At 41.3% G+C, this 25,861-nt stretch overlaps 1 protein-coding gene across 1 annotated transcript in view; it reads left to right on the forward strand.

Moving 5' to 3' along the window:
• The window catches only part of LOC139728192 (dynein axonemal heavy chain 10-like), a 71,798-nt gene extending 46,521 nt beyond the window's left edge, over positions 1-25,277 (forward strand). Inside the window, exons 44-72 of the mRNA XM_071639153.1 lie at positions 1,268-1,474; positions 1,993-2,157; positions 3,500-3,629; positions 4,278-4,469; positions 5,213-5,301; positions 5,792-6,034; positions 6,731-6,928; positions 7,566-7,799; positions 8,504-8,601; positions 9,231-9,396; positions 10,178-10,330; positions 10,952-11,169; positions 11,728-11,949; positions 12,752-12,899; positions 13,574-13,709; positions 14,620-14,774; positions 15,345-15,563; positions 16,144-16,417; positions 16,827-17,083; positions 17,629-17,967; positions 18,643-18,843; positions 19,540-19,845; positions 20,344-20,515; positions 21,009-21,140; positions 21,714-21,925; positions 22,476-22,643; positions 23,267-23,447; positions 24,062-24,207; positions 25,131-25,277. Coding sequence (XP_071495254.1) covers positions 1,268-1,474; positions 1,993-2,157; positions 3,500-3,629; positions 4,278-4,469; positions 5,213-5,301; positions 5,792-6,034; positions 6,731-6,928; positions 7,566-7,799; positions 8,504-8,601; positions 9,231-9,396; positions 10,178-10,330; positions 10,952-11,169; positions 11,728-11,949; positions 12,752-12,899; positions 13,574-13,709; positions 14,620-14,774; positions 15,345-15,563; positions 16,144-16,417; positions 16,827-17,083; positions 17,629-17,967; positions 18,643-18,843; positions 19,540-19,845; positions 20,344-20,515; positions 21,009-21,140; positions 21,714-21,925; positions 22,476-22,643; positions 23,267-23,447; positions 24,062-24,207; positions 25,131-25,277 — 5,508 coding nt within the window. The remainder of the gene's footprint in view (positions 1-1,267; positions 1,475-1,992; positions 2,158-3,499; positions 3,630-4,277; positions 4,470-5,212; positions 5,302-5,791; positions 6,035-6,730; positions 6,929-7,565; positions 7,800-8,503; positions 8,602-9,230; positions 9,397-10,177; positions 10,331-10,951; positions 11,170-11,727; positions 11,950-12,751; positions 12,900-13,573; positions 13,710-14,619; positions 14,775-15,344; positions 15,564-16,143; positions 16,418-16,826; positions 17,084-17,628; positions 17,968-18,642; positions 18,844-19,539; positions 19,846-20,343; positions 20,516-21,008; positions 21,141-21,713; positions 21,926-22,475; positions 22,644-23,266; positions 23,448-24,061; positions 24,208-25,130) is intronic.
• The last annotated feature ends 584 nt before the right edge of the window (positions 25,278-25,861 follow it).

Genomic DNA, 25,861 nt, shown 5'->3' on the forward strand with positions numbered 1-25,861 from the left:
TTGATTTTTTGACCTGTATTGTACATTTTGTTACAAAATGCTACTTCCGGCGGGGACATATATTACGCACCGCGTAATTTCTACTTTTCCTTGTTTAGTCAATAGCTCATCCTCTTTCAAATATGTCCTCCCAGAAACACCATCATTGTAAAAGTTAGCAGTGTACCGGTTGGCCTGATGGTTTTGTTTAATCCATTCAGCAGAGATTCTGTGAAGTTTTTTGTTATGCCTCCGCAACGAAGTGGCCGGAGGCATTATGTTTTCGGGTCGTCCGTCCGTCCGTCCGTCCGTCCGTACGTCCGTCCGTCCCGTTTTGTTTTTGTCGATATCTCAAGAACCGTGTGGTGGTTTTACATCAAACTTGGTATGAGGGTATATCCTTGGGAGATAATACTTTGTGTGGATTTTAGGGTCACAGGGTCAAAGGTCAAAGGTCACAGGTTATTTTGTGAAAAAAAAAATTGAAATTTCATGTTTTTCTCCATATCTCGCAAATGGTTCAAGGTATCTTCATGGAACTTAGTGTATATGCTTGTACCGATGGGCAGTGATTATCTAGGGAAGTTGGGGGTCATGGGTCAAAGGTCAGGGGGTCAAAGGTCAAGGTCAACTCCTCAAAATATCACTACTTTCCTTAAAATGCAATATGTCTGAAGGTTTTTTTTTTTTAACTTGATGTATGGCATGTATTAACCATTATATATTTTTGGGGAAGTTTCTTGCCAAAAGGTCAAAGGTCAAAAGGTCAAAGGTCAAGTGAAAGTGCTAAATTGCACTTTTTCCTCCATATCTCAAAAGTAACTCAAGGTATCATCATGAAACTTACATATTTATGCATGTTCAACCTAATAGTGATTCTGTTTGGAACTGTGAGGTCAAAGGTCAAAGGCGAGGTTTAGATAATGCTATTTTCCCATTTGATACTGAAATTATACATTTTCCCAATACCTTGAAAATTACTCAATGCATAAACTTATAAAAGGGTCAAAAGTCAAGTAAAAATCATCAGTTCCCCAAATACCTGCACTCTGACATTTTAATCATTCGTCCAATTGAACCTAGTTCTAGGAAAGTGAACATTCAGCACATTTGTGTCAAACCTGTCATTTTAATATTTTGCCAATTGTGTGAAACTGTCATCACACATTGTCAAGACATTGTACTATAGACCTATTAGGAGAACCTTGCATTATGGCGGAGGCATATCAGTAGCCATAGCGATATATCTAGTTCCTTATGCAGAACCCTCTCCCTCTCCTTCCCACAGGTTATCATTGTGGATCTGCCGCCGACGCCGTCCAAGTTCCACTACATCTTCAACCTGCGCGACCTGTCCAGGGTCAGCCAGGGCCTGCTACTGACCACCCCCGACCGCTTTAGTGATGCCAAGGGCTTCGTCCGGGTGTGGCGCAACGAGTGTCTGCGTGTCTTCTACGACAGGCTCATCAACCAGCATGACAAGGACTTGGTGCAGGTGGGTGTGGCAGTCAGAAACATTGTGGGAGGGGTCTGCCCACTCTTACCTGTAGCACACCTATACCAACTAATATGTTAGGACAATAATATGTGCATTGTTTGTTTTCTTCATAAATGAAAGAAAATAATATTTTGAAGTAAAAATGCATTTTTTCTGTAATTGGGTTAAGCATGCTTAATATGTGCATTTTTCCTGTTGTTAATCCACAAAATGTCTTTTTCCCCCCTTCCAATTTGTACTTTATTGATGTTTTTAGTCTGCATCAGTATTTCTCATTTCATTTGCAGAGGTTGGCAGCCCTACATTTGAGTGATATTAATCATTGTATTGTGATTAAGCACTGAAATTCATATCAAAACAGGTGAACATTTAGTTCACTTAAATCAGGATATAGTGAAAGTGAGAAAAAACAACTGACATGTAAAAAGTCACTTGGAATGATGATTAAAAGAGAAAAAAAATTGTTCTAAAAGTTTTCAATTAATGTTCGCATATCATATTTTCATTTCAAACAGGGCATCATGAAATCTGTGCTGGAAGAGCACTTCCGAGAGCACACAGAGAATGCCATGCGGGATCCACTCCTCTTTGGTGATTTCCGTACAGCCTTGGATGAGGGTGAGCCCAGGATGTATGAAGACATTCAGGACTATGATGCAGCCAAGGCCATCTTCCAAGAGGTGGGTTTAAAGTCCTCAAAAAAAGAAAACTAAGCCGCTATCACAAGCGATACTTCCTCCAACTACTTTCCTCCCATAGTTCATCTCAAACTTCTTTTTAGTTCATGATTGCACATACGTGCCTATCTCTGTGGATGGTCTACACACTTGCCCATTTTATTCTGTATATGTGCCTGTGTGATGTGTGTGTATGAGATGGTTGCAGTTTCATTGAATTGTAAATTTGACAAGTCACTGCAACACATGTTCAGATAGATTCATGCGAGAACTATTTCTCTCTCTCTCTCTCTCTCTCTCTTTTTGTTGTTGTTGCATGTATTAATATTACTTTATTTATTGTTTTGCTTGGGGGGGGGGGGGCTGAAGGGAGAAATATCCTCACATTAATCCAGATATAAAATCATAGTTATATGTGATGTCATATTTTATTGACAGATTTCCATGTGTATCTTCCTCTTCTTTCTATTTTACCTCTGCCAAGGGAGGAGGTTATGTTTTCGTTACCGTTGGTTTGTTAGTTAGTTTGTTTGTCCGTGTGCAAAATAACTCAAAAAGTAGATAACAGATTTGGATGAAACTTACAGGAAAGGTTGAGAATGTCACAAGTAACAGATGATTAAATTTTGGTAGTGATCTGAGAATTTTTTGGGAATTTATGAAGGATTTTTGATATTTTGGCAGGTAGGGTCAATGAACTTGGGAGTTCAAGCTGCGCATTATTGAGGTAAACATACGCACACTAAAGTGCATGCTCCACTTTGTGCAAGGGCGAGGCGCACTACGCAGCTGAGGGTTTATGACGTAACAAAGGCTTCTATATTGGGAGATCGGGCGATTTTTCAGCATGTATACCTATGGGTGGAAATCGATCTCTATGGAAGAGCCCAAAGATCTTTTCCCCAGTGGTGGAGAGGAGAAAAATCTCTTTGGGAAGAGCAAGATCATCAGTGGAAAGTAGCTGCTTGGTGGAGGTCTGTGCTCTCAGAGTGCTTTTCTAGTCTTTTTTCTTTTTTTTTCTTCTTGTATGGCTTGTACAGAAAGATCTGGGCTTCTGTTAAAGAAAGTTTGTACCAAAAAAAAAGAAATCTGAAAGGTTTGATTGTCAGCCTTTCAAAAACAACTAAACCTTGGTTGACAGTAAGTGTATTGCAGACTTACCATGGAAGGGACATGACATCAGTAGTACCCCCAGGTTTTTTGTCTCGTATAAGCTGATTTTTCATGGAAAAATGTAGCTGTCAGCTCTATTTGTGGTGTTACTTACAGTATAACACTTGGGTTAGAGGTATATGCAATGTTTATTCAGCCATACCTCGATCCTTTTCCCCCTCACCTCCCACAGATTCTAGAAGAGTACAACGACACCCACACCCCGATGAATCTCGTCCTCTTTGAGGATGCCCTGGATCACTTGACCCGGGTCCATAGGGTCATCCGCATGGACCAAGGCCACGCCCTGCTTGTCGGTGTGGGTAAGTCTTTGCTCTCTGTCACAATGTGTTTGCATTAGCGTACAATGTGGAGGGGATGTAGAGACCCCCTGGTTGTTGCACACATGTCGATTGTAAAGTCTTTCTGCTGTAATGCCTGGGAGAAAATATGATTTGCAATTCAAGAAGTTCACATATCACTTGTGCAGAAAAGGTGAGAAAAATGTAGGTATTCATATATTTCTGTTCTACTCAGTGAAAGGATTAGTCTATCTCCTGCTTCATATTGCTTGTGGTCAGTATTGCCTTCCTGCTTTTAGCATCCCATTCTTGGCTTGACTTTGTTTATTGCAGACTTTTTTGTGAATACAGACTAATTTATCTCTGAATTGTATCTGAATTGCCTGAAATTATTTGTCTTCTTGTGAAGTGTGTCATCATAAGGAGACTGGTTTTCAATATTTGCAGTTAACCAAATACATTTTTTGTTATATGCTATATATGTATGATATATTGTACTATACATCGTTTGATATGTCAACCTAGCTCTCACTGTCATGGCAAAGGTTAAACTATTGGGTTGGGATGGGGAAGGGTTTGAATCAGTTTCATTAAAAGGTTATTTACGTTATCACGTCTGCACCTTCTGGTATGTAATACTCGGTTCTGACACTTTACCCCGGATTACAGGTGGAAGTGGCAAGCAGAGTTTGACCCGTCTGGCCGCCTTCACTGCCGGCTGCGAGGTCTTTGAGATCACCCTGAGCAGGGGTTATGATGAGAGCAACTTCCGGGAGGACCTCAAGATCCTGTACAACAAGCTTGGCATCGAGAACAAGAAGGTCACCTTCCTCTTCACTGATGCCCACGTGGCGCAAGAAGGTCAGTAGTAGAGGTCAAGCAGAGTCGAGCATGATGGCATACATTACTGTAAGCATGGAAATTTTGGTGGTACATAAATTTTTCATATATTTCGCGATACTTTTAGCTAGCGCGAATTCAAAAACCCACAAAGATATCTTCACAATTTTCTCTGCACTTTAAGAATGGGTTGACAATGCGCAGCAGGAATTCAAGAATCAGTGAATATATTTTTGAGCCACTCAACATAAAAGATTAAATACGTGAATGTATCAATGTTTACAGTATGTCCCACTCCTTGTCTGTATAATGTATTTCTATTGGCTAATGCTTAGGTATAACTTGTATGGACTAGCTGAAAACCAGCTTTTTAGCTGAAAGCAAGCTGTTTGTTCCTGTGCTTAGGTAAATAAATACAATACAATACAATATGTATTAAATGCCAACAGTAGTTCATATTGAATTTCCTATTTAATTCCTTCTGCCCAACAAAGTCAACAAATGGATGAAGTCTAGCAGTGACGCAAGAAAAAGAATAGTTGTGGTCATTATGGCAGAAAGATCCAGCTCTTTCCATGTTTTCATATCTAAACTGTACATGTGCTCTCTCATGCCTTTGATCATGCGCCACCTAATCCTGTATATGTGTACTGCATGTCCTGTCTGCCATATCACTGAGAGATGATATAGTGTGTCTTGTTAAGAGGAATTATTGGATTATGATTATGGTCATGTTGCACTGACATTCAATTGTACATTTACAGGTTTCCTGGAGTTAATCAACAACATGCTGACTGCAGGCATGGTTCCAGCGCTCTTTGCAGACGATGAAAAGGAAGCCATCGTTGGGCAGGTAAGGGACTAGAGCATCAAACCTGATAAAAGAGTTTCATCCCAGGCAAATTCTCTTACCAATGTATCAAAGTGTGGAGCAGCCCTCAACTACAGGGAGTTTGTTGTATAGTAACAACGTGCATGGGTTCACCTTTAGCAGAAGTCTCCCTCCCTGGTCAGATGGTGTGACAGCCCTCCACAAACGTGCTATCTACTGCTTCCTTTTCAAACAACACATTGATGGGTTCTCTTTAGGCAAAACTCATGCTTTTGGATTAGAGTGTGACAGCCCACCACAAACACGATATCTGCAGTTTTGTTTGGTAGTTAACAAAAGCCATGTTGCGCATCTGAGTGGCTTGGCTTAGCTTTCACTATTACTGAGTTTTGTTTTTTGTTTTTTTTTAGAGAGAGAGTGAGAATGAGACAAATGCCAGTGATATAGCCTAGCAGGCCATTTAATATCTAGGGTTAAAATGAGTTGCATTTCTCTGTCCCCCCATGCCTAGATGCGTGATGAGGCCACCAAGCAGGGTATCCCGCCGATCCGCGAGGCCATCTGGCAGTACTTCATCACGAAGAGCATCAACAACCTCCACGTGGTGCTGGCCATGTCCCCCGTGGGCGACACGCTGCGCACCCGCTGCCGCAACTTCCCCGGCATGGTCAACAACTGCAGCATCGATTGGTTCATGGCCTGGCCCAAGCAGGCCCTGGAGGCCGTCGCCACCGTCTTCCTAGGCAATGAAGAGGTCAGTCACTGTAACCTTAACTGACCTTTGTCATCTTCCCTTCCTTTTCCCCATCTATTGTCCTTAGATTCTACTTCACATAAAAAATGCACAGACAGACAGGGACACATCTCATTCAATGGTTTTGGTTGAAACAACTGAAACTACCAACGCAGTCATATCTGCTCTCAAAGATAACATGAACAGCATGCCCTGTTGGATTAAAAGATGCAATCACACATAGATCAGAAAATCAAACATCAATCAATCATCAGCCAATCAGAATTGAGTATTCAGAGACTCATGTTTGATTTTCTGACTTGTTTTTGATCTCAGCTTTTATGCAACAGGGCCCAGAATAAGTAAATCCAGAGGGCGCTATTGGTTTCACAGTCGGGTGTTTTTGTAAGGAAGGATGGATGTTTGACTGATTTCGTGATCTTAGGCCGTTTGGTAGAAGGCTTTTGCTGCATTTCTTATCTTGTAATGTTTTGCGCTGTAAAGTATACAATGCATGTGAGAGTTTACGTCTGGATGACTCTGATATGCATTTGCATGTTTCAGTGATGGATGCAAAATACATGGCACTTTCTGCAGGGCATGCATACATCTATGTAACTGTGGTTTGGGATTATGGCATTATACTTCTCGATGGCAAACCAACTTATAGAGTCTCACCCACCTGATTCCCAAACCAATGATCTCCTTAAAATGCAGGTGAAGAGCATTCCAGATGACAAGCGGACCAATGTCGTGGACCATGTCGTGTTTGTGCACCAGTCTGTCAGTGACTACAGCAAGCAGTTTGCCCTCAAGCTCCGCAGGAACAACTATGTGACACCCAAGAACTACCTGGACTTCATCAACACCTACCTGAAGCTGCTGGATGAGAAGGATGAATACATCCTGGCACAGGTATATAGTTAAGAAAACTGTCACCAGTCTCTAGTCACCTGGGGCGCATTTCATGAAGCGTTTTGGTCGGATATGTCACTGACAAACTGTTACAAGCTACTGAAATCCTTGCATCTGATTAGCTGAGAGCAAATTTGTCCGACAACTTTGTCAGGCAAAATGCTTAATGAAATTCCCCACAGAACCTCATTGTGGAGCCTGCCTGCCGTCTTACCTGCAAGAGGGAGTAAATGACATGGATCACATGTGTCGTTTCAGAGGAGAGGAAGTGATCTATCTCTTTAATCTTTAACAGAAAAGAAAATATGAAAATGTCTTTTTATCTGGTCACTTGGTTATCATTTTCAACCGTTTTGAAAAGACATAATAGGTGCAATGCTGCTGTTCCTGCAGTGCCTGACCTCACATGATGAATTTATAATTTGTGACTTATGCCATTTAATAGTTAAGTAGTACATTTTTGTAGTAGATGGCTGGTCACTATCAACAAGTGTCTTGAAGCATAGTCACGTTTAACAGATTTAACAAAACAATGTCAATGGAAATGTCATCCTTGAGCTGGTGCAGCCATCTGCTTCTGTCACAGTCTTGGTCAGTAACGCACGATCCTCCTCCTTGCTTCTCCCCCCAAAAACAGTGCAAGCGTCTGGAGGGCGGCATGGCCAAGTTGGCCGAGGCCAGCGTGCAGCTGAACGAGCTGAACGAGAAGCTGGCCGTCCAGAAGGTGGCGCTGGCGGAGAAGAACGCAGCCTGCGAGAAGCTGCTGGCGGAGATCACGTCCCGCACCTCCCAGGCCACCGAGAAGAAGGAGTTTGCCGTGGCCAAGGGCAAGGACATTGAGGAGCAGAGTGTGGTCATCAAAGCAGAGAAGGTGGGTGGGGCAGTGTGGGAATTCCCCCTCATTTTTGATCAGTGACATCGTGCATTGACAGTAAGGACATTGTCTTCCAGATGAGATGTAGAAGTCTTTCATAGATGTAACTTGTAGGTACGAAAGTCATGTACAATGTAATGAAGGTTGTATGGGTATATTGTAAGAGATCACATTCATCTATTTATCAAGAGTCCTTTTACTAGTTCATCATCATATGAAAACCAAACATTCACTAATTCCACAGACTATTGGAAAGTATTCATGTCCTTCTCATTCACACCTGATGTTGAAGATGACTATGTGAGCCTTACATTCTTTCTTCTAGAATTCCCTTCCCACGCTTGAGTTTAATCGTCACTTGATAATTCTAGTGACCAACTACGCTGCTGTTGAAAAATATATCTTTCAAACATAGATTGTGTTTGTCAAATAATTATGAGATGGCCAATGCTGAGCCTCTGTTCAGTCAGATAACACCGATTGATATCAAATAGGGCAAGCAAGATGTATTGACTCAATCTGACATTTAGGCTGATGTTGCAATGTCACAAGAAGCCTGGGACTCCAATGTCCAAGCTTCGTGTACTGTGAGTGCTGATTGGCACAGAAAACCCCATAGCATTGTATGCACTGTCTGAAGTCCCCGGCACAGAGAGGGTTAATGACTGTCCTAATGATGTCACTTTGCACCTTACACACAGGCTGACGCCGAGGAGTCTCTAGCTGAAGCCATGCCTGCCCTGGAGGCAGCCAGGGAAGCGCTGTCAGACCTCGACAAGTCCTCTGTCACTGAAATCAGGTAAGTGAGACACTTCGTATTCATCTTGTCCTTTGATTTGTGTGGACTATCTCTACATCTACTTTTCTATTCTCTAATGAGTCAAATTTTCCAACAACCAATTGTTGCATGAAACCTCTCTAGTAATCATTGATTTGCAGTCACGCTATCTCATCCAGATGATAGATACTGGTTGAGAAAAAAAAAGAAACACATCAGGACTGTCCAAGTATTCATTAATGTCGTTGCCATTAGTTGGACTGAAGTTGGCTAGCGTATTTAAAGTACTACATTTTTTTTGTGTGTGATTTTGGGGATATCTTTGGGATGTTTTTGGGTTCTACTTGTGATTAATGTGTAGCTTGTCAATTGTGGTATATTCGTCTGGTATAATTGTATGATACTGTAAGGCAAGATATTTCTTGCGGAATAAAATTTCCGCGAATTGCCGCAGGCATTCACTCACACAGTGTTGACAAAAACTTTTGCGTGCATTGTAATTTTGCCAATCTTGGCTCTTGCAATATTGGCAAAACTAAACTGCACGCAAATATGTCAGATTTTCCCGTAAGATTACCTAGCACTTCGTAATACCTCCTCTTCTTAGGTATGTCACTGCTTCTCCATCCCAACCTATTTTCTTTTTGCAGGGCCTTTGCCAAGCCCCCCAAGGCTGTCCAGATGGTGTGTGAGTGCATCGTGGTGCTGCGTGGTATCCGTGAGGTGTCCTGGAAGTCAGCCAAGGGGATGATGGCTGAGGCCAACTTCCTCAAGTCACTGCAGGAGATGGATGTGGATGGGATCTCACAAACTCAGGTGTGGTTCCAGCTTGACTCTTTTTTTCTCTCTTGCTTTCTATCTCTCTTGAGATATTTTTCCATCTATCTATCTATCTATCTATCTATCTATCTAATTATCTATCTATCTATCTATCTATCTATCTATCTATCTGTCTATCTATCTATCTATCTATCTATCTATCTATCTATCTATCTATCTATCTATCTGTTTTTTCTGTTTGTCTTCAACTCTTTAATCTGTCAATATCAATGTCTCAATGCATCAACTTGCTGTTTTATCTACCTATCTACCCATGTATCTATCTACTGTCTATGTACCTCCTTTCCTTTCTATCTACAGTGTATCTATCTATCTATCTATCTATCTATCTATTTATCTATCTATCTATTTATTTATCTATCTATCTATCTATCAGTCTGTCTAGTCAGCTTTTCTATCCAGGTTTTCCTTCCGCTCTTATGTGCATCCTTTCATCCATCCTTACCAGATCTTGTAGAAGAGCCATCTTTTGACTGCTGATATATGTTTTCGTATAAAGTGTACATTTTGAGAAAATAAAGATGGACGTCATTTGACTACTTTGTTGCAGCTAAGGGGATTTATTTTTTCCTGTCCCAGTTGTCTAAACTTATATCATTGTAAATGATATTTGTGGCAGGTATTCACATCATAGCAAATAGGCAACAATTATGTTAGTGAGCTCATTATCAAGAGCTCCTTTGCATTTGAGCTGCAGCATCATTCCTCACCACGACAGCTTTGTCTGTAAAATATTTCTGTTCCCTCACGTCAACAGGTGAAGACTGTCAGGAACTTCTTAAAGGATCTAGACACAACCTACGAGGACATGAAGACCATCTCATTTGCTGGTGCGGGTCTCTTCAAGTTTGTGACTGCAGTCCTTGGTTACTGCTCTGTGGCGAGAGAGATCAAGCCCAAGAGAGAAAAGGTACACTCAGCATAAAACACGTTGCCAAATAAGTTTGTTCATGATGGTACACCATGTTACTCAACAAGGGAGAAAGAGGAGACACCATGCTCATCACATCACAGTTTCACTTGGTGCTAGCTTTTGTGTGTGTGTGCTTTCTTACACATTTTGAGCAAATATGATCACAAAGCAGCATTTTCAGATATCATGAAATGAGGGCTGTCCTGTCTAGGCATGATTAACCTACATCAGTGCATTTGAAGAATGACTTGTGAATGGTATATGTGATGCATACTTACAAGGCAGAACAGTAAGAACAAGATGTAAATAATGACAATTTCAGTCATTATCTGCGTGATTGTCAAAAAGAAGCAAAAGAAGAGGAGAGATATGAATTTTAACGAACAGAAAGCGTACTTTAAAAGTTAAAATTGTCATCAACACATCGTATGCGGAAACCAGACGTGGTAAATTACAGCAGTGCATCAATGTTGAAAACTTCATGTGAAGCAAAAAGAATGTTTGGATATATCTTCTTTATGTGAAAGTGTTTTGCTCTGACTGTAGGGTTAATCTCTATGACAGACACTGAGAGCCAAAGTTTGCTAACATGTCGTCATTCTCCCAATTCCCATGTAGGTGGCCAAACTGGAGAAGACCTTCTTCCAGGCCAAGCGGGACCTGGACCGCATCAACAACGAGGTGGCCTCGCTGGAGAAGGAGCTGGCCGAGCTGGGCCAGAAGTATGAGGATGCCATGTCTGAGAAGCGCACTCTGCAGGAGGAGGCGGAGATCATGGAGCGTCGTCTCATCGCCGCCGACAAGCTCATCTCGGGCTTGGGCTCAGAGAATGTCAGGTGGGTCTCACCCCTGGGGGACATATCTATATCATTTATCTACCTGGCATCTGTCCCTCCAGTATGGAATAGCCATGACAACACTGCCATGTGCTAGGGGGAGGGGATGTAATGTTGGTGCCAAGTCCTGCAGTCCAAAGAAAGTCCAGTGGCATAGCCCTAAGGACCTGAGTTGTCATATGAGAAATGGAAAGGAGATTATAGGAGTAAGGAGAAGCATGCAATTTGTGTGAACAAAAGTACAATGTATTGAGAGCATTCTGAGGATATGAAAAGTGTGTAGCAGAGTTTAAATTTCCAGCTTATCAGCAGGATATGAAACTTGATAAGTCACAGAAAGATGTCATATAGGCCTGGAAATTTTTCCTTATTACAGCAACGATGCAGGGTTGGGTTTTTCTAAGCTCTTATTGTGCATTTCGTAAGTTTTGGCTAATAAACTGATTAGTGCATATTTCGGCTGGAGGTACACGGTATAAGTTTCTCCTTGAAAAGTTGCTAATCTGATATGGGTTAATAGATCACGATAAAAAAGATCATCATTTTCTGAAACCTCAGATGGACCAAAGATCTGGAGGAGCTGCGTCAGCGCCGCATCCGTCTCCTTGGCGACTGCCTGGTATCCTCTGCCTTCCTGAGCTATGTGGGGGCCTTCACCTGGGACTTCCGTAACAAGATGGTCTACCACGACTGGCAGATTGACATCAAGGAGCGGGAGATCCCCATCAGTGACCCCTACAAGGTGGAGAACCTACTTACCGACGATGTGGAGATCAGCAAGTGAGTCATGGTGTCGTCATAAAGTTGTGCAGTCATGTGTGTGCTTGGATTTCACCTTTTTTTTTTTAATGAGGTAACAGAAAATAAAAACTATATGCGATTGTTGAATGTCATGAAGTTGTGCATTGCACTCGAATGCAGTAACACTGTCTTTGCAAAGTAGGATGTCATTGGTACTTGCATGCAGGAGCTTGTTGATGCTTTTCCAGATGCAAAGGCCATGTACACTGCCATATGTATCTGTAGTTGGGTTTTATCATTGTGCTTATACTGCATCCCCATATTGCACTGTCAAACAGATTAATTTCTGTTGAAATTCTAATTTGCAGAGATGCGCTGCCAGCATGCCTACTTGCTGGTATTTGTTGCAGTCTGTGCTGCACTCAATGGCAATCAAGTCAAGGTGCCCTGTGTGCTCTGTGATATTGATATAAATTAGTATGGTTTACTGTATACGCTGTTATTTTCGCCTGCGGATATTTTCGCGAATGAAGTCACAAACATTTTTGCGTGATGTTGTTTTCGCAAATTGACACAGAGGCCTTCGTAAGCGCACATTTACCTTAGCGCATGGTGACATTTTCGGGTGTTGTTGAATTCGCGGTCCAAATGTGATTCGCGAAATTCGCGAAAAATTAAACCCTCGCGAAAATAACAGCTTATACAGTATTAGAGATTCCTTTGCCTATCGCCAAGCGGACAATACATTACGTATACAACCACTAGCCTATCCTCTCCTTTTCTTCTTCTTCCACTTCTTCCCTTCTGTCTATCTTTCTTCCTTCTTTTTCTGCCTGTAAAGGTGGGGTTCAGAGGGACTGCCTCCCGACGAGCTGTCCATCCAGAACGGTATCCTGACCACCAGGGCCAGCCGTTTCCCACTCTGCATCGACCCCCAGCAGCAGGCTCTCAACTGGATCAAGAAGAAGGAGGAGCCCAATAACCTCAAGGTGGGCACCTGCCTGGCAAGGTCTCCTCACATCATTCCTATTTCGCTCCTCTTCAAAGGAAATAATGCTTTGTGCCCAGTGCTCACATAGAATTAACCACTTTGTGTAGTCCTCCATACATCAAATTTACAATGTCTCTATTTATCTGCCTGTATGTGTAGATTGGCAGATAAACAATTGGTGATGTGTTGCTATTGTCATGGGAAAGGAAATGACACTACTTGATGCTATTTTATTTTTGATGCATTCCTTCTCCATGTTCTTTTTCAATGGGCAACCCCCTCCTCCCATGCCTCTTGTCTGGACATCTTCCAACAGATATTCGGGTCTGCAGACTAAAAATGTTGGAAATGCTCCTAAATCTGTGATAGAATATAAATCCTGGTCATTGTGACAGTGCTATGCTGGCAGCGTTGAAGTCTTTGATGTGCCTTGAGATGCGTGTGTATTTCATTTAGCCAAATGAATCTGTTCGGGATGTATACAAACAGTCATCATTTGCTCTTTTTATGTCCCACATTCAACCTCTCCTTCTGAACACATGGGAAGCAGACATCCTTGATAGTGCCTTAGTTCTTTCTTGATTTTTAACAATCAAATATGTGTGTATTTAGGCTTTCAGTGTGTGATGTCACAGGATAATGAGAATATTTTGATTGTTTGTTTGATTACAGGTGTGCACCTTTAACGACCCAGACTTCCTGAAGCAGCTAGAGTTGGCCATCAAGTATGGCTTCCCATTCCTCTTCCAAGATGTTGATGAGTACATTGACCCTGTCATTGACAATGTCCTGGAAAAGAACATCAAAGGTATTGTGAATAATGAATGATAGTATAATAGTTTGCATTATCTTAAGCGATTTCTGTCTGTAACTCAAAAAGTTGTTCAACCCAACCATAATTACAACAAACTGGAGAGGTCTTGCCCTGTTTCTCGACTTTCATGAGTCTGATTCATGAAATGAATTATTTTGTGTGCAAATGTTTTAACATAAATCTGCAAAAGACAAATATGTTCCTATATGTACTATTAAAGGACAAGTTCACCTTCATAAACATAAGGATTGAGAGAATGCAACAATATTAGTAGAACATATCAGTGAAAGTTTGAGGAAAATTGGACAATCGATGCAAAAGTTATGAATTTTTAAAATTTTTGTGTTGGAACCGCTGGATGAGGAGACTACTACAGCTTGTGAGTCATATGCGTACAACAGTATAAAGAAAATGTAAAAGAAAATTCAACATATTTTCACTTTTTTCGCATAATAAAAGAGCTCTTGACTTGCCTCTTTTCTAAGGCAGGGGGAATAATATTACCCATAACATTTGTCGGTAACGAGTCAGGGGAATGTGTACTTTTTTCAAAAGATGGCATTTTGTGAAATTCTCTTTATATTTTCCTTATATTGTTGTACGCATGTGACATCTAAGTTTTTCATACACTGCAGTAGTCTTCTCATCCAGCGGTTACAGCACAAAAACTTCAAAAATTCATAACTTTTGAACGGATTGTCTGATTTTCCTCAAACTTTCAATGATGTGTTCTACTAATATTGCTACATTCTCTCAATCCTTATGTTTATGAAGGTGAACTTGTCCTTTAAATGTTTTCATTCACTAAAGATGACTGTATGAGTGGCATACTGGTAGATATGACGGTGATCCTATTATGATTGCATTTAATAATCCAATCATCTCCCCGACTGATTTTCTCTAGGTGCTGCTGGTAGGGAGTTCATAATGCTTGGTGACAAAGAGGTGGATTATGACCCCAACTTCCGCCTCTACCTGGACACCAAGCTGGCCAACCCCAAGTATACTCCAGCTGTGTTTGGCAAGGCCATGGTCATCAACTACACCGTCACCCTCAAGGTGGGCTGAAATTCCCCTTAATTTGTCTTTCATTTGTAGGGTATTATGATTCTCAATTATCCTTAAAAGATCCAAATTTGATTTAGATTATGCCCCAAAAGTCCATTATCCTATCATGACATTTCAAAGTGATGTAGAAATATGTGATTTACTGCACAATCATATCGTACTTGGTGATACAGACCTACCAACCATTCTGACTGGAGGAAAGAATCTGAATTTTCTCCATTCTCAGCTCTTGTGTCAATTGGAGTTTCCTAATTTTTTTTTATTTTTTTTGATTTTTTTTTTTTGGGGGGGGGGATAATTTTACTCCACATTTCTATGGGAACTGCTCTTTCTTTCCTACCTTTGAGCCAGATCATCCCTATTTTTCAGTCAGAAAGGTTTGGAGGTCTGGTAATAGCATTTAATGCAAGTGATATTCATTTGCAATTATTTGCCCATTGTAAGCACTTGATCAATAAGAAAAATGATGCTTGAGAATCTTCGTGCTACCATGATCAAACTAAGAATATTATGCAAGCGTCTAAATTGTGTTTCACCTCAATTTTGTCACTACCTCGTCAGGGTCTTGAGGACCAGCTACTGAGCGTCATTGTCGGATTCGAGCGCAAGGAGCTGGAGGAGCAGAGGGAGCGGCTGATCCAGGAGACGAGTGACAACAAGCGTCTCCTCAAGGACCTGGAAGACTCCCTCCTTAGGGAGCTGGCTACCTCCACCGGTAACATGCTGGACAACGTGGAGCTTGTCTCCACCCTGGAAGAGACCAAGTCAAAGGCTTCTGAGGTTAGAATAACAACAAGATTGAAACCAGTGAAGTTAATATGCACTGGTTGTGCATAAATTGAAATCTGCATATTCTAGTGATGTTTGCTTGTCCTGAGATCTAATCCACATCTGCATATTTACAATCTGATGCTTGTCTTGAATAAAGTGTTATGACCTCATAGCTGAAAGGTCATAAAGACACATTTTAAATGCTTTTCAAGAAGTTGTTGCATCCTTGCTCAAAATTGTCATGCATGCAAAAACACAAAAAGTAATCATGATTTTTGTATGGACTACTTGCAGCACCCATTGCTTTACGTAATAGAAATATTTATTTTAACATGATAACTGAGTTGATTCACTTACTGGCTTGCCAGAATTAGTTATGCTCATGGCATTACATGGTGGAAAACAACAAAATACATTCAGTGGATGGAAGATGCATGTTTCAAGTTGTGATAGCTGACATTCAGAGTTGTAGCAACTAAATGTTTGCTATCACAACGAAATGTCTTAAGAGTTATCACAATGAAATTTCTGAAAAATTATGTACATCGAAATATCTGTGTAATCATCTTCTTCACCCTGATCCTTACAGGTCACAGAAAAGTTGAAGCTGGCCGCCACCACAGCTGTGGACATTGACAAGCTGCGCGATGGCTACCGACCGGCGGCCAAGCGCGGCGCCATCCTCTTCTTTGTGCTGTCTGAGATGGCGCTCATCAACAGCATGTACCAGTACTCCCTGGCCGCCTTCCTCGGTGTCTTCGAGCTCTCCCTCAAGAAGAGTCTGCCGGACTCCATCCTCATCAAGCGGCTGCGCAACATCATGGACACCCTGACCCACAACATCTACAACTATGCCTGCACTGGTGAGTTTTACCCTCGTCCCTAAATCTTATGGCATGTCCCATTTTGGGGATGATAGAACATGCAAAAGAAGGCTATGGTTGTGAACACATGAACACGATTGAACAAGACCCTACAGTGCTACCAATCCTATAGCAAACTGCAATTAAAGCCGCTGTTATTGCAGCTGAGAGTTTTAAGAGCTGATGGCCTAACACTGTGATATTTTTTTAATGCAGAAAGTCAGTGTTAGAGCTAGTCTGTACATGAAAGAGGTCTTATGCCATCAGCATGCCAGTACATCAAGTTCTAATATGCTTCATTATTAACTCTTGTGAAGTAACTTTGGCTCATATACAACTTGTAACTTGACCACTTGACCAATCTTCTACCCATCCATCTCCCTGTCTGCCCCACCCCCATCCCCTCCAGGTCTCTTTGAGAAGCACAAGCTGCTCTTCTCCTTCCAGATGACCATCAAGCTGGAGCAGTCAGAGGACAACCTGCCGGAGGACGAACTGGACTTCTTCATCAAGGGCAACCTGTCGCTGGAGAAGAGCCGTCGGGGCCGCCCCCACAAGTGGATCCCCGAACAGGGCTGGGAGGACATCATGAAGCTGATGGAGATCAGCGACATCTTCAACAGCCTGCCCGACGACATCGAGCGCAACGAGAAGATCTGGAAGGAGGTGAGCCATGCCCTTAGCAGTACTTCTGGATCGGGCTAAATTACTTACAGTGCTTATCAGGTGTTTTCCTTGTTTACATGCCGTGTACCCTTGGAAAGCCACATGTTCAATACAGAGGATAAATGCTGCCAAAACTCTCTATGGGGGAAAAAAAATCACAGCAGAAATCTTATGTAAAGAATAGATATGTGTTACTGTTTGTTCTTTTTTCTGAGGATACACAATCATTGTCTTCTTTCTGTTACCTTCTTGTGAAACTCATTGTATTCAGGCCCACTTTCTGTTGTTGTTTTTTTCTCCCTCTTTGTCAGGATTACATAATGTCTGTTTATAAATATCTTGTTATGTATACATCTTGGTATCAAGCAAAGGAATGCATATATCATGACAGACAGATATCAACTACTCTCCAAGCAATGATGACGAAGAATGTTAAGTACCGATACTGATAATCGTACTATTTATTGAGGCCATGTCTCTTTTGATGCCTGTTTCTTAGCCATGCATTCATGATTTCCTCTATATCTTTCTACATGATATCACAGTGGTATGACCAAGATGCCCCAGAACAGATGCCTTTCCCCATGAAGTACAAGGATGGCCTCAATGAATTCCAGCGCCTACTCCTCCTGCGCTGCTTCCGGGTGGACCGTTGCTACCGTGCCATCACGGACTACGTTACCTCGCGGATGGGCGAGAAGTACGTCACTCCGCCGGTCATCAGCTTCGAGGCCATCTTTGACCAGAGTTCCCCATTCTCCCCAATCGTCTTCATCCTCAGCCCTGGCTCTGACCCCGCCAGCGACCTCACCAAGTTGGCGGAAAGATCAGGGTTTGGTGGGAACAAGCTAAAGTTCCTTTCCATGGGACAGGGCCAAGAGAAGGTGAGCTCCATTGGTGCTATAGCAAGATCTCTGGCAAAAGCGAAAACAGACACCCTTCATTTGTATACTTTCACAACATTAAACAATGGAACCCAGCTCTGTTCATTTGCAAGTCATTTATTTATATCTAGACATTTGATGTATAGCACAACTGAGGCAATGACATAAATTAAAGCATCACCTAATAAATGTTTAGTGATTGGAGGTCTTTTAATTCCTGTTTCTTTAACTTCACAATGCAGCAATGCCTACAAGTGTTAGTTTCCAGTGTAGCCAAAACCACAGGAAGGCCATAAAAATAAGTTTAGTCCACCAGAGGAAACAAATTTGTTGTAATCATACATCAGTACTTTGCAAAAGCATGTTTTCATATGTTGATTTCCACATCATTTCTTTGAAATCTTGAAATCTATCATACTTAAACATGATTCAGGTATTCATGATTTTCCAACTGATTTGTCATAACCCTAAACAAAGCACACAGACACAGTTAACTATTGCTCTTGTGCAGACGCATTCACATTCAATTTACCTTGAATGGAGTTAGTGCACCGTTTTCTTTCCATGAAAATATATGATTGTGTCTACCAGGATTCAGACAGGACTGTGTGATTCAAGGTCTACGACATATACCTCTTATGCCGCTCTCTCTGTCTTTTTCATTGTCTTCTCCAGGTTGCCCTACAACTGCTGGAGACAGCCATAGCCCGTGGCCAGTGGCTCATGCTACAGAACTGCCATCTCCTGGCAAAGTGGCTGCGTGATCTAGAGAAGGCCCTGGAGAAGATCACCAAGCCCCACCCTGACTTCAGGCTCTGGCTGACCACTGACCCCACCCCGGCCTTCCCCATCGGTATCCTCCAGCGGTCATTCAAGGTATGGTGGAGCACTCGAAGGCATGAGCACAGTGATATTGATGTGATACACACTGTCTTTATTTGTCCATGCATATTCTATATCTAGGTACATTGTATTTACCATTTGATTTTCAGTTAGTTTTCATTGTTTTGTTTTTCTAACTTCACTGTACTAGGTTTTACGATTGTCTCACAATTACATTTGAAGCTTAAACATAAGAATGATATGATACACAACTTTTCTATCACAGACTGATATACTTGTACACTATGTAAATAGATACATGATTGATTGTTTTACAGTAGTAAGGTTATACTATACAAATAATGCACAGGTAAGATTGTGTTAATGGAGATGCAGCACACTGGGGGATATTTTCATAGGTGCATATTGCACTACTTTGTGAATATGCGAGAGTATGCTGCATCTCCACTAACATCACAACCTTAAACATATTCATTACTTGTGTTATAAGATTGGCCTGTGAGCTACTTAAACTTTGTGTTTCAGTACAATGGAACTGCTCTTCAAACAGTCGTGTGGATGACAGACTAAGTCAAAGCAGTTGTTTAGGTTTGTGGCACGCACACAGGGCAAGCACTAACCTGCAGCAAGATAGCACAACTCAATGCAACTCATTTCAGCGTATTTGATTGGCTACATTTATACTTCTCATTGTAAGTTCAAGTGAATTTGATGCTTTCTTCTCCTCAGGTTGTGACGGAGCCTCCCAATGGCCTGAAGCTCAACCTTCGCAGCACCTACCACAAGATCCCTGCCCAGGTGCTGGAGGACTGCCCTCATGAGGCCTTCAAGCCGCTCATCTTCGTCCTGGCCTTCTTCCACGCCGTGGTACAGGAGCGGCGCAAGTACGGCAAGATCGGCTGGAACGTGCCCTACGACTTCAACGAGTCCGACTTCCGCGTCTGCCAGGAGATCCTCAACACCTACCTGACCAAGGCCTTTGAGCAAGGCGACACCAAGATCCCATGGAACAGCTTGAAGTACCTCATTGGAGAGGTGAGTTTGTGCAGCCAAACAAACATTTTTTTAACTTTTGTCACCTAAGCCAAGTAACATTAACATTACTCTAGTAGATTTTTTTGTTTTGTTTTTTCAGTAGAAAAGCTTCGTAAAGTATTGTAGAACCAGAAACATTCGCTGCATGAAACTTACGCAAATTAGAGCTGATGACCTTTTTTACAGCATGAAACTTTTGCGAATTGCTACTGGCATTCAATGCAATGTGTAAACAAAAACTTTCTTGTACATTTTACTTTTGCAGATCTTGGCTCCTTGAGAAATTTGTGAAAATTTCATGCACACTGAGATTTCTGGTTTTATAATATGTTTAATAATAATTCCAAGTTTAAAATAAAAGTCACATAGTTACAAGTCACCTCATATGTTGATCCTTGATAGTGGATATATCTCCCCTTTTCCTAGTGTTGAACGTTGTTACTTCAAGATATCTGCAATAATGAACACTTATGTCTTGGATGAATTGTTCTTCTGAAGGTGATGTACGGAGGTCGAGCCATTGACAACTTTGACCGGCGCATTCTCAACACCTACATGGATGAGTACATGGGAGACTTCATCTTTGACACCTTCCAACCCTTCCATTTCTACGTCAATGACACTGTGGATTACTGCATCCCAGAACCAGGCCCCAAGGACAACTACACACGTAAGCTTTTGCTTCATATTATTACTGGAAGTGATGTTTGAATAAATAACTCACAAGCATAGATGGGTTTGGAAATCATGTTGTCATCTTCAATATCCATGTGATTAGATATCGCCATCCTCACAGACTTTTCTGAAAGGGTTTATTCTATTATTACTGTCTATTAGAGGAATTTGATGTGACATATCTGGTCACTTGTTGATTTTTCCTTCATCTGAAGCATTTCACTTCATTTTTTTAGGCTTTATTTGTGCACAAATATAAAAAAAGATGATATCAATAAGATATGAACATACAATGTATACACAAACATTTATAATCTGCACTCTGCATACACATGCACATATACTCACACTCACAGACTTGAGGGGGTATACAATGTAGATGGTTCAGTGATTTTCAAGGGGAAGGCTGGGGTGATTTAGGGGGGTGAAGGATTACACATTTCTCTTTATTGCCCTTTTTAATTTCCTGTCCTGCTTTCTGACTGCAGAGTTGATTGAAGACCTCCCGCTGGCCAACACACCTGAAGTATTTGGACTGCATCCTAATGCTGAAATCAACTACTACACCCAGGCAGCTAGAGACATGTGGTCTCAGCTAGTGGAGCTTCAACCACAAACAGGTCAGTCTAGTCCACACACAAGTCATCCAGCATTTCTCTCTAAAAGTTTGCTGTGGGACGTTATTAAACATCAAATAATAGATTAGCTTAAAGAGACCGGTCCTGTAAGTCCATGGCTATGTCACCCTATTTTGCTTTATGTGGCTTTATTGCATTTTGAGCTTGGAAAACATTGATCTGTGGTTAATAAGTTTTTCATGGAAATTTGAAACAGTGTTCATAAATATTCTGTTTGATGTGCATGTGTGTGCCATGGTGTTTCTTTCTCAAGAAGATTGTACATTACCAAGCATGATTGGTGAATGCATTTCCAAACTAAAAAATTCTAGAAGAATTGTATGATAAACACTTCCTTCATAAATCTGATTGTAGCAAGTTAGTCAAGTTTGTGACCTGTGATTTGCTTCACGATTGTAAAGAACTTGTGTCACTTACTTACTTTCATGTCTCGTGAAGCTGAGGGGAAAAAAATGGAACTAAATCAAACCCACATACACACACCAACACTCACATGACCTCATACCTGACTACTTTTTCTGAATTCTGTTCTGATAAATACTTCTTGATGGGTAGGTGAGTCTAGTTCCGGCATCAGTCGTGACGACTTCATCGCCGGCATCGCCTCCGACATCCAGGCCAAGCTGCCGCAGCAGTTCGACCTGGACAAGATCCGCAAGAAGTATGGCCTGGACGTCAGCCCGACCACAGTGGTTCTACTCCAAGAGCTGGAGCGCTTCAACCGCCTCATCGCGAGGATGGCTCGTTCTCTGGCTGAGCTGCAGAGGGTAAGCCCTGCTCCTTTTTTCGCAATTTATGTTCATTTCTTTTCATTGCTTGTGAGGGTGCATATTTTCATTGTACTTTTATGAGAGCAGTACATGAAGAGTTTAGTTGCAAAAGGGTTTAAGTACCTTGTGTAAACATTTTAAAGTAAATCCATCATCAGACAGAGCAAGCTAATACCTTTGCAGCGATACATCTCTTGTTGCATATCAAGAACTGTTTTTGAAGCTGCGATTAAAAATATCCCATATTTTCTTTCCATTTTCATTGATCCTTGGCACGTTTATTCCCAAATATCTCAAGTTGTCGGAAATGGAGTTAAATCATTTTGCAGTCAAACTCTCCTTGTCATTATGATTTCATAAGCATAATGGAGGAACATGTCGCAGATAAGATAACCATTGGACAGTGTTTATTTTGTTGATCCTGTGTTAGCCATGTCAAGAGACATGAACACTCCGTGCATAAAGTCTCACACTATGTTACCATGACTGGTTTGAGTCCATAACTAAGTGACTGTATCCTCACATTTTGACATCTTTCCCTCTCCAGGCCTTGAAGGGAGAAGTGGGTATGAGCAACGAGCTGGACAACGTAGCGAGGGCGCTATTCAACGGCCAGCTCCCGCAGATCTGGAGGAAGCTGGCCCCAGACACCCTCAAGTCCCTCGGCAACTGGATGTTGCACTTCCAGAGGCGCTTCAACCAGTATACCACATGGGTGAGCCATGGCGTCTTTTCCATATATGTCCTTGTTTCTATCCATAGGCTCTACCTACCTATTTCTATCAATCATCATTTTTCTATCAAGCTATGTGCTCATCTATCTGTCTATATCAATATATTTTCATCTTACTATCCGTTCATATATGTCCATCTGTCTGTCTATATCTATCTGTTTCAATTTTTCTATACATCTATTTGTCCGGCTATCTTTTTATATCTACCTATCCACTTCTACATACTGTATCTATCTCTCCCTATCCTATCACTGTCTATCTGTCAATGTATTGAGCTATCTATCTATGTACGCACGTAATTGTGTATAGATGTATATACAATATTTATCTATCCATTTATGCATGTAGTGGTGAATCTGTCTATCTATCCACCAGTCTGCCAAATAAAGCAAATTGCTAGAAATATGAGATTGGATATATTTCTGAATGGAGGTTGGATTGAATTAGTGAGCTTCATGTAGGAATTGCATTGTACCACAATATCACATAATTCAGTGTAATTTATGAATCAATGCCATTGTCATAATCATCACTGTTGTCATCGCTTTTGTGATCACCATGATTATTGTAATCATTCTCTCTACTTTTTGGACTTCTTCTGTAGGTGAATGAGGCGGAGCCTCCAGTCATGTGGCTCAGTGGTCTCCACATCCCAGAGTCCTACCTCACAGCGCTGGTTCAGGCCACGTGCCGCAAGAACGGCTGGCCCCTGGACAAGTCCACGCTGTACACATCAGTGACCCACTACGTCACACCGGATGAGGTCACCGAACGTGCCCATTCAGGTAATGAAGGCAGTCTTTTCTAAAGTACAGTCTAAGACAGTAATATTATGCAACTGATAATGTGTATACAATGTCTTGAGTGAATTTCAGGACACTATGCTCCCCCCCCTTTCCCGGCCTGCCATAAATGGTGCACATTTGTCATTGCTCATGTAACAACTCTCCTATAAAAGAATGCCTGTATATTACATTTATGTGCCCAAAGAATGCAGAAATGGGTATTTAAGTATTTTGTAAACTGCATGGCTTATGTGCTTTATTGTCCAAGATTTTTCTCTTTTGTTTTTTTCTTGGGAGGAATAATAAGACAAGCTGATATTTGATAAAGGAAAGCAACTAGAAAGGAAATCAAAATTTCTCATCATGCTATTTTTTTCCCCCTCCACCTTTTTATTCCCTCTTTGCATGTCTGTTTGATGACTGATTTGATTACAGTAACAGCCGATTTCTAGTATGATTACAAAATTTTTCAAGCCCATCAACTTGAACAGTTGCTGTGGACAAGTGGAAAGTAAATTCCAATTTTGCAGAGTACCACCCAATGTGCTTGGTATCAACCCTTAAACTCACAAAATGAAACCAAAAACTAAGCCAAAAAACGTCTTCCTCCTCAGGTTGCTTTGTGACTGGTCTGTACCTGGAGGGTGCTGCATGGGACCGGGATGAGGCCTGCCTCATGAGGCCCAAGCCAAAGGTCCTCATCCAAGAACTACCCATCCTCAAGGTTATCCCCATTGAGGCTCACAGACTCAAGCTCCAGGTAAGCACGACTTTGTCCTTCTGCCTCTCCAAAAACTCTGCAAATGTATCTAATATTTTCTGTCAAAATTACCCCAAATCAAAAAAAAAAAAAAAGAAGAGAAAATTCAAAAAGATTGATACAGAAGAAATGTTTTGAGTTTTTCTTTGGCTGTGAAAATTATTGTCTTTACAGAAAAATCCAAAACTTGTACCTTAAATACTGACAAATACATAGTTCAACCTTTAGAATTATGTCATTTTTTGCAAACATTTCAGTGAGTCTGTTATGATCTCTTTTGGCAATGAATGATTTCTGTTTTGGGATATGTGCAGAGATCAAAGCATCGAGTACATTTTCAAGTAAGCTCAGGAAATAACAACAATCAGTATTAAGATATTGATTTTGTTCCTTTCAAACCTATATTATTACTATGAATTGTCTTTCATGTAATTCTAGAATTTCTGAGGAAAACATGTTTTTTTTTGGTTTTTTGTTGTTTTGTTTTTTTAAAGGGATCAAATTGTATGGATGTGACAACTTTCAAGTAATTTACATGTTTTGTATTAATGTAGAACAAGTGGAAGTGTAATTCCTATTACAGTTACTCAGAATAAAGACCAGTGTCACAATGTGAATAGTTACCCCCCCCCCTTTGTTTCTCCCTCCATCATCGGAATGTTATCCAAATTCAAATGATTGCAAAGAAAAGAGAAGAACAGGGTAACATCTACGTAGGCAGCATTTTACTGTGAAATTGTTTGTGAGTGTTTATGGGGACGTGTGTTGGCATGTATGCATGCCCCTGTCCATGTGTGTGTGTGTGTGTAATACTTTGGTACGTGTATGCGGACTCTATGTGTTTGTGTTTGAAATGTGTATGCTGTGCCACAGGAGGCGTTTTTTACCCCCATCCACCGTCCATTTTCACTTCATTGCTTCAGAACACGTTCCGGACTCCCGTGTACACCACCTCCCAGCGCCGCAATGCCATGGGGGTGGGGCTGGTGTTTGAGGCCGACCTGGCCACGACGGAGCACATCTCACACTGGGTCCTGCAAGGGGTGTGTCTGCTCCTCAATACGGACTAGAGACCACGCCCCATCATCCACCCCTCCTGGGCGTGGCAGTGTTACCGTGACAACTGGAGCCACATTGCTCAACCAGTAAACTACCATTTAGCTCTGATGATGCACCATCTACACAATGTGACTCTATGAATACTTACATTAAGGAAAGTATACAGCTACAGAAACTCTGTCAAGACAGAAAGTCTGTGAATGAAATGTAATGTTATGGAAAGTATACAGGTACTAAAACTCTGTGAGTAAAATTTATCTTTATCCTAATTGGTATGGTGGATTAGAGTGGTAGCAGAATGGTAGTAGAATATGATTGTTGAGTAGAAAGTGACTTCCTGTTCCCATATTCTCTTGAGATGTATTTTCAAAGATATTGACAAGTCAAAAAGAAGGATTGCATTTCTTTCTTTTTTTCAGTGTCACTATTCAAATGGTGTTCATATGACATCATTTCTTCAACAGCCATTGGGTCAGAGGAAGTGTCTTTCATTTAAATGATAAGCTTTAGATATGGTATTCTGTAAACAAGGAAAATCAAAACTTTTGTTAATAAAGGATGAATTATGCAAAGGGAAGTTTAAACGTACAGAGAC

The sequence above is a fragment of the Diadema antillarum genome, unplaced genomic scaffold (genome assembly GCF_040938485.1).
Source record: "Diadema antillarum isolate AM-2024a unplaced genomic scaffold, OU_Dant_1.0 seq00000169_RagTag, whole genome shotgun sequence".
NCBI classification, from domain to species: Eukaryota; Metazoa; Echinodermata; class Echinoidea; order Diadematoida; family Diadematidae; genus Diadema; species Diadema antillarum.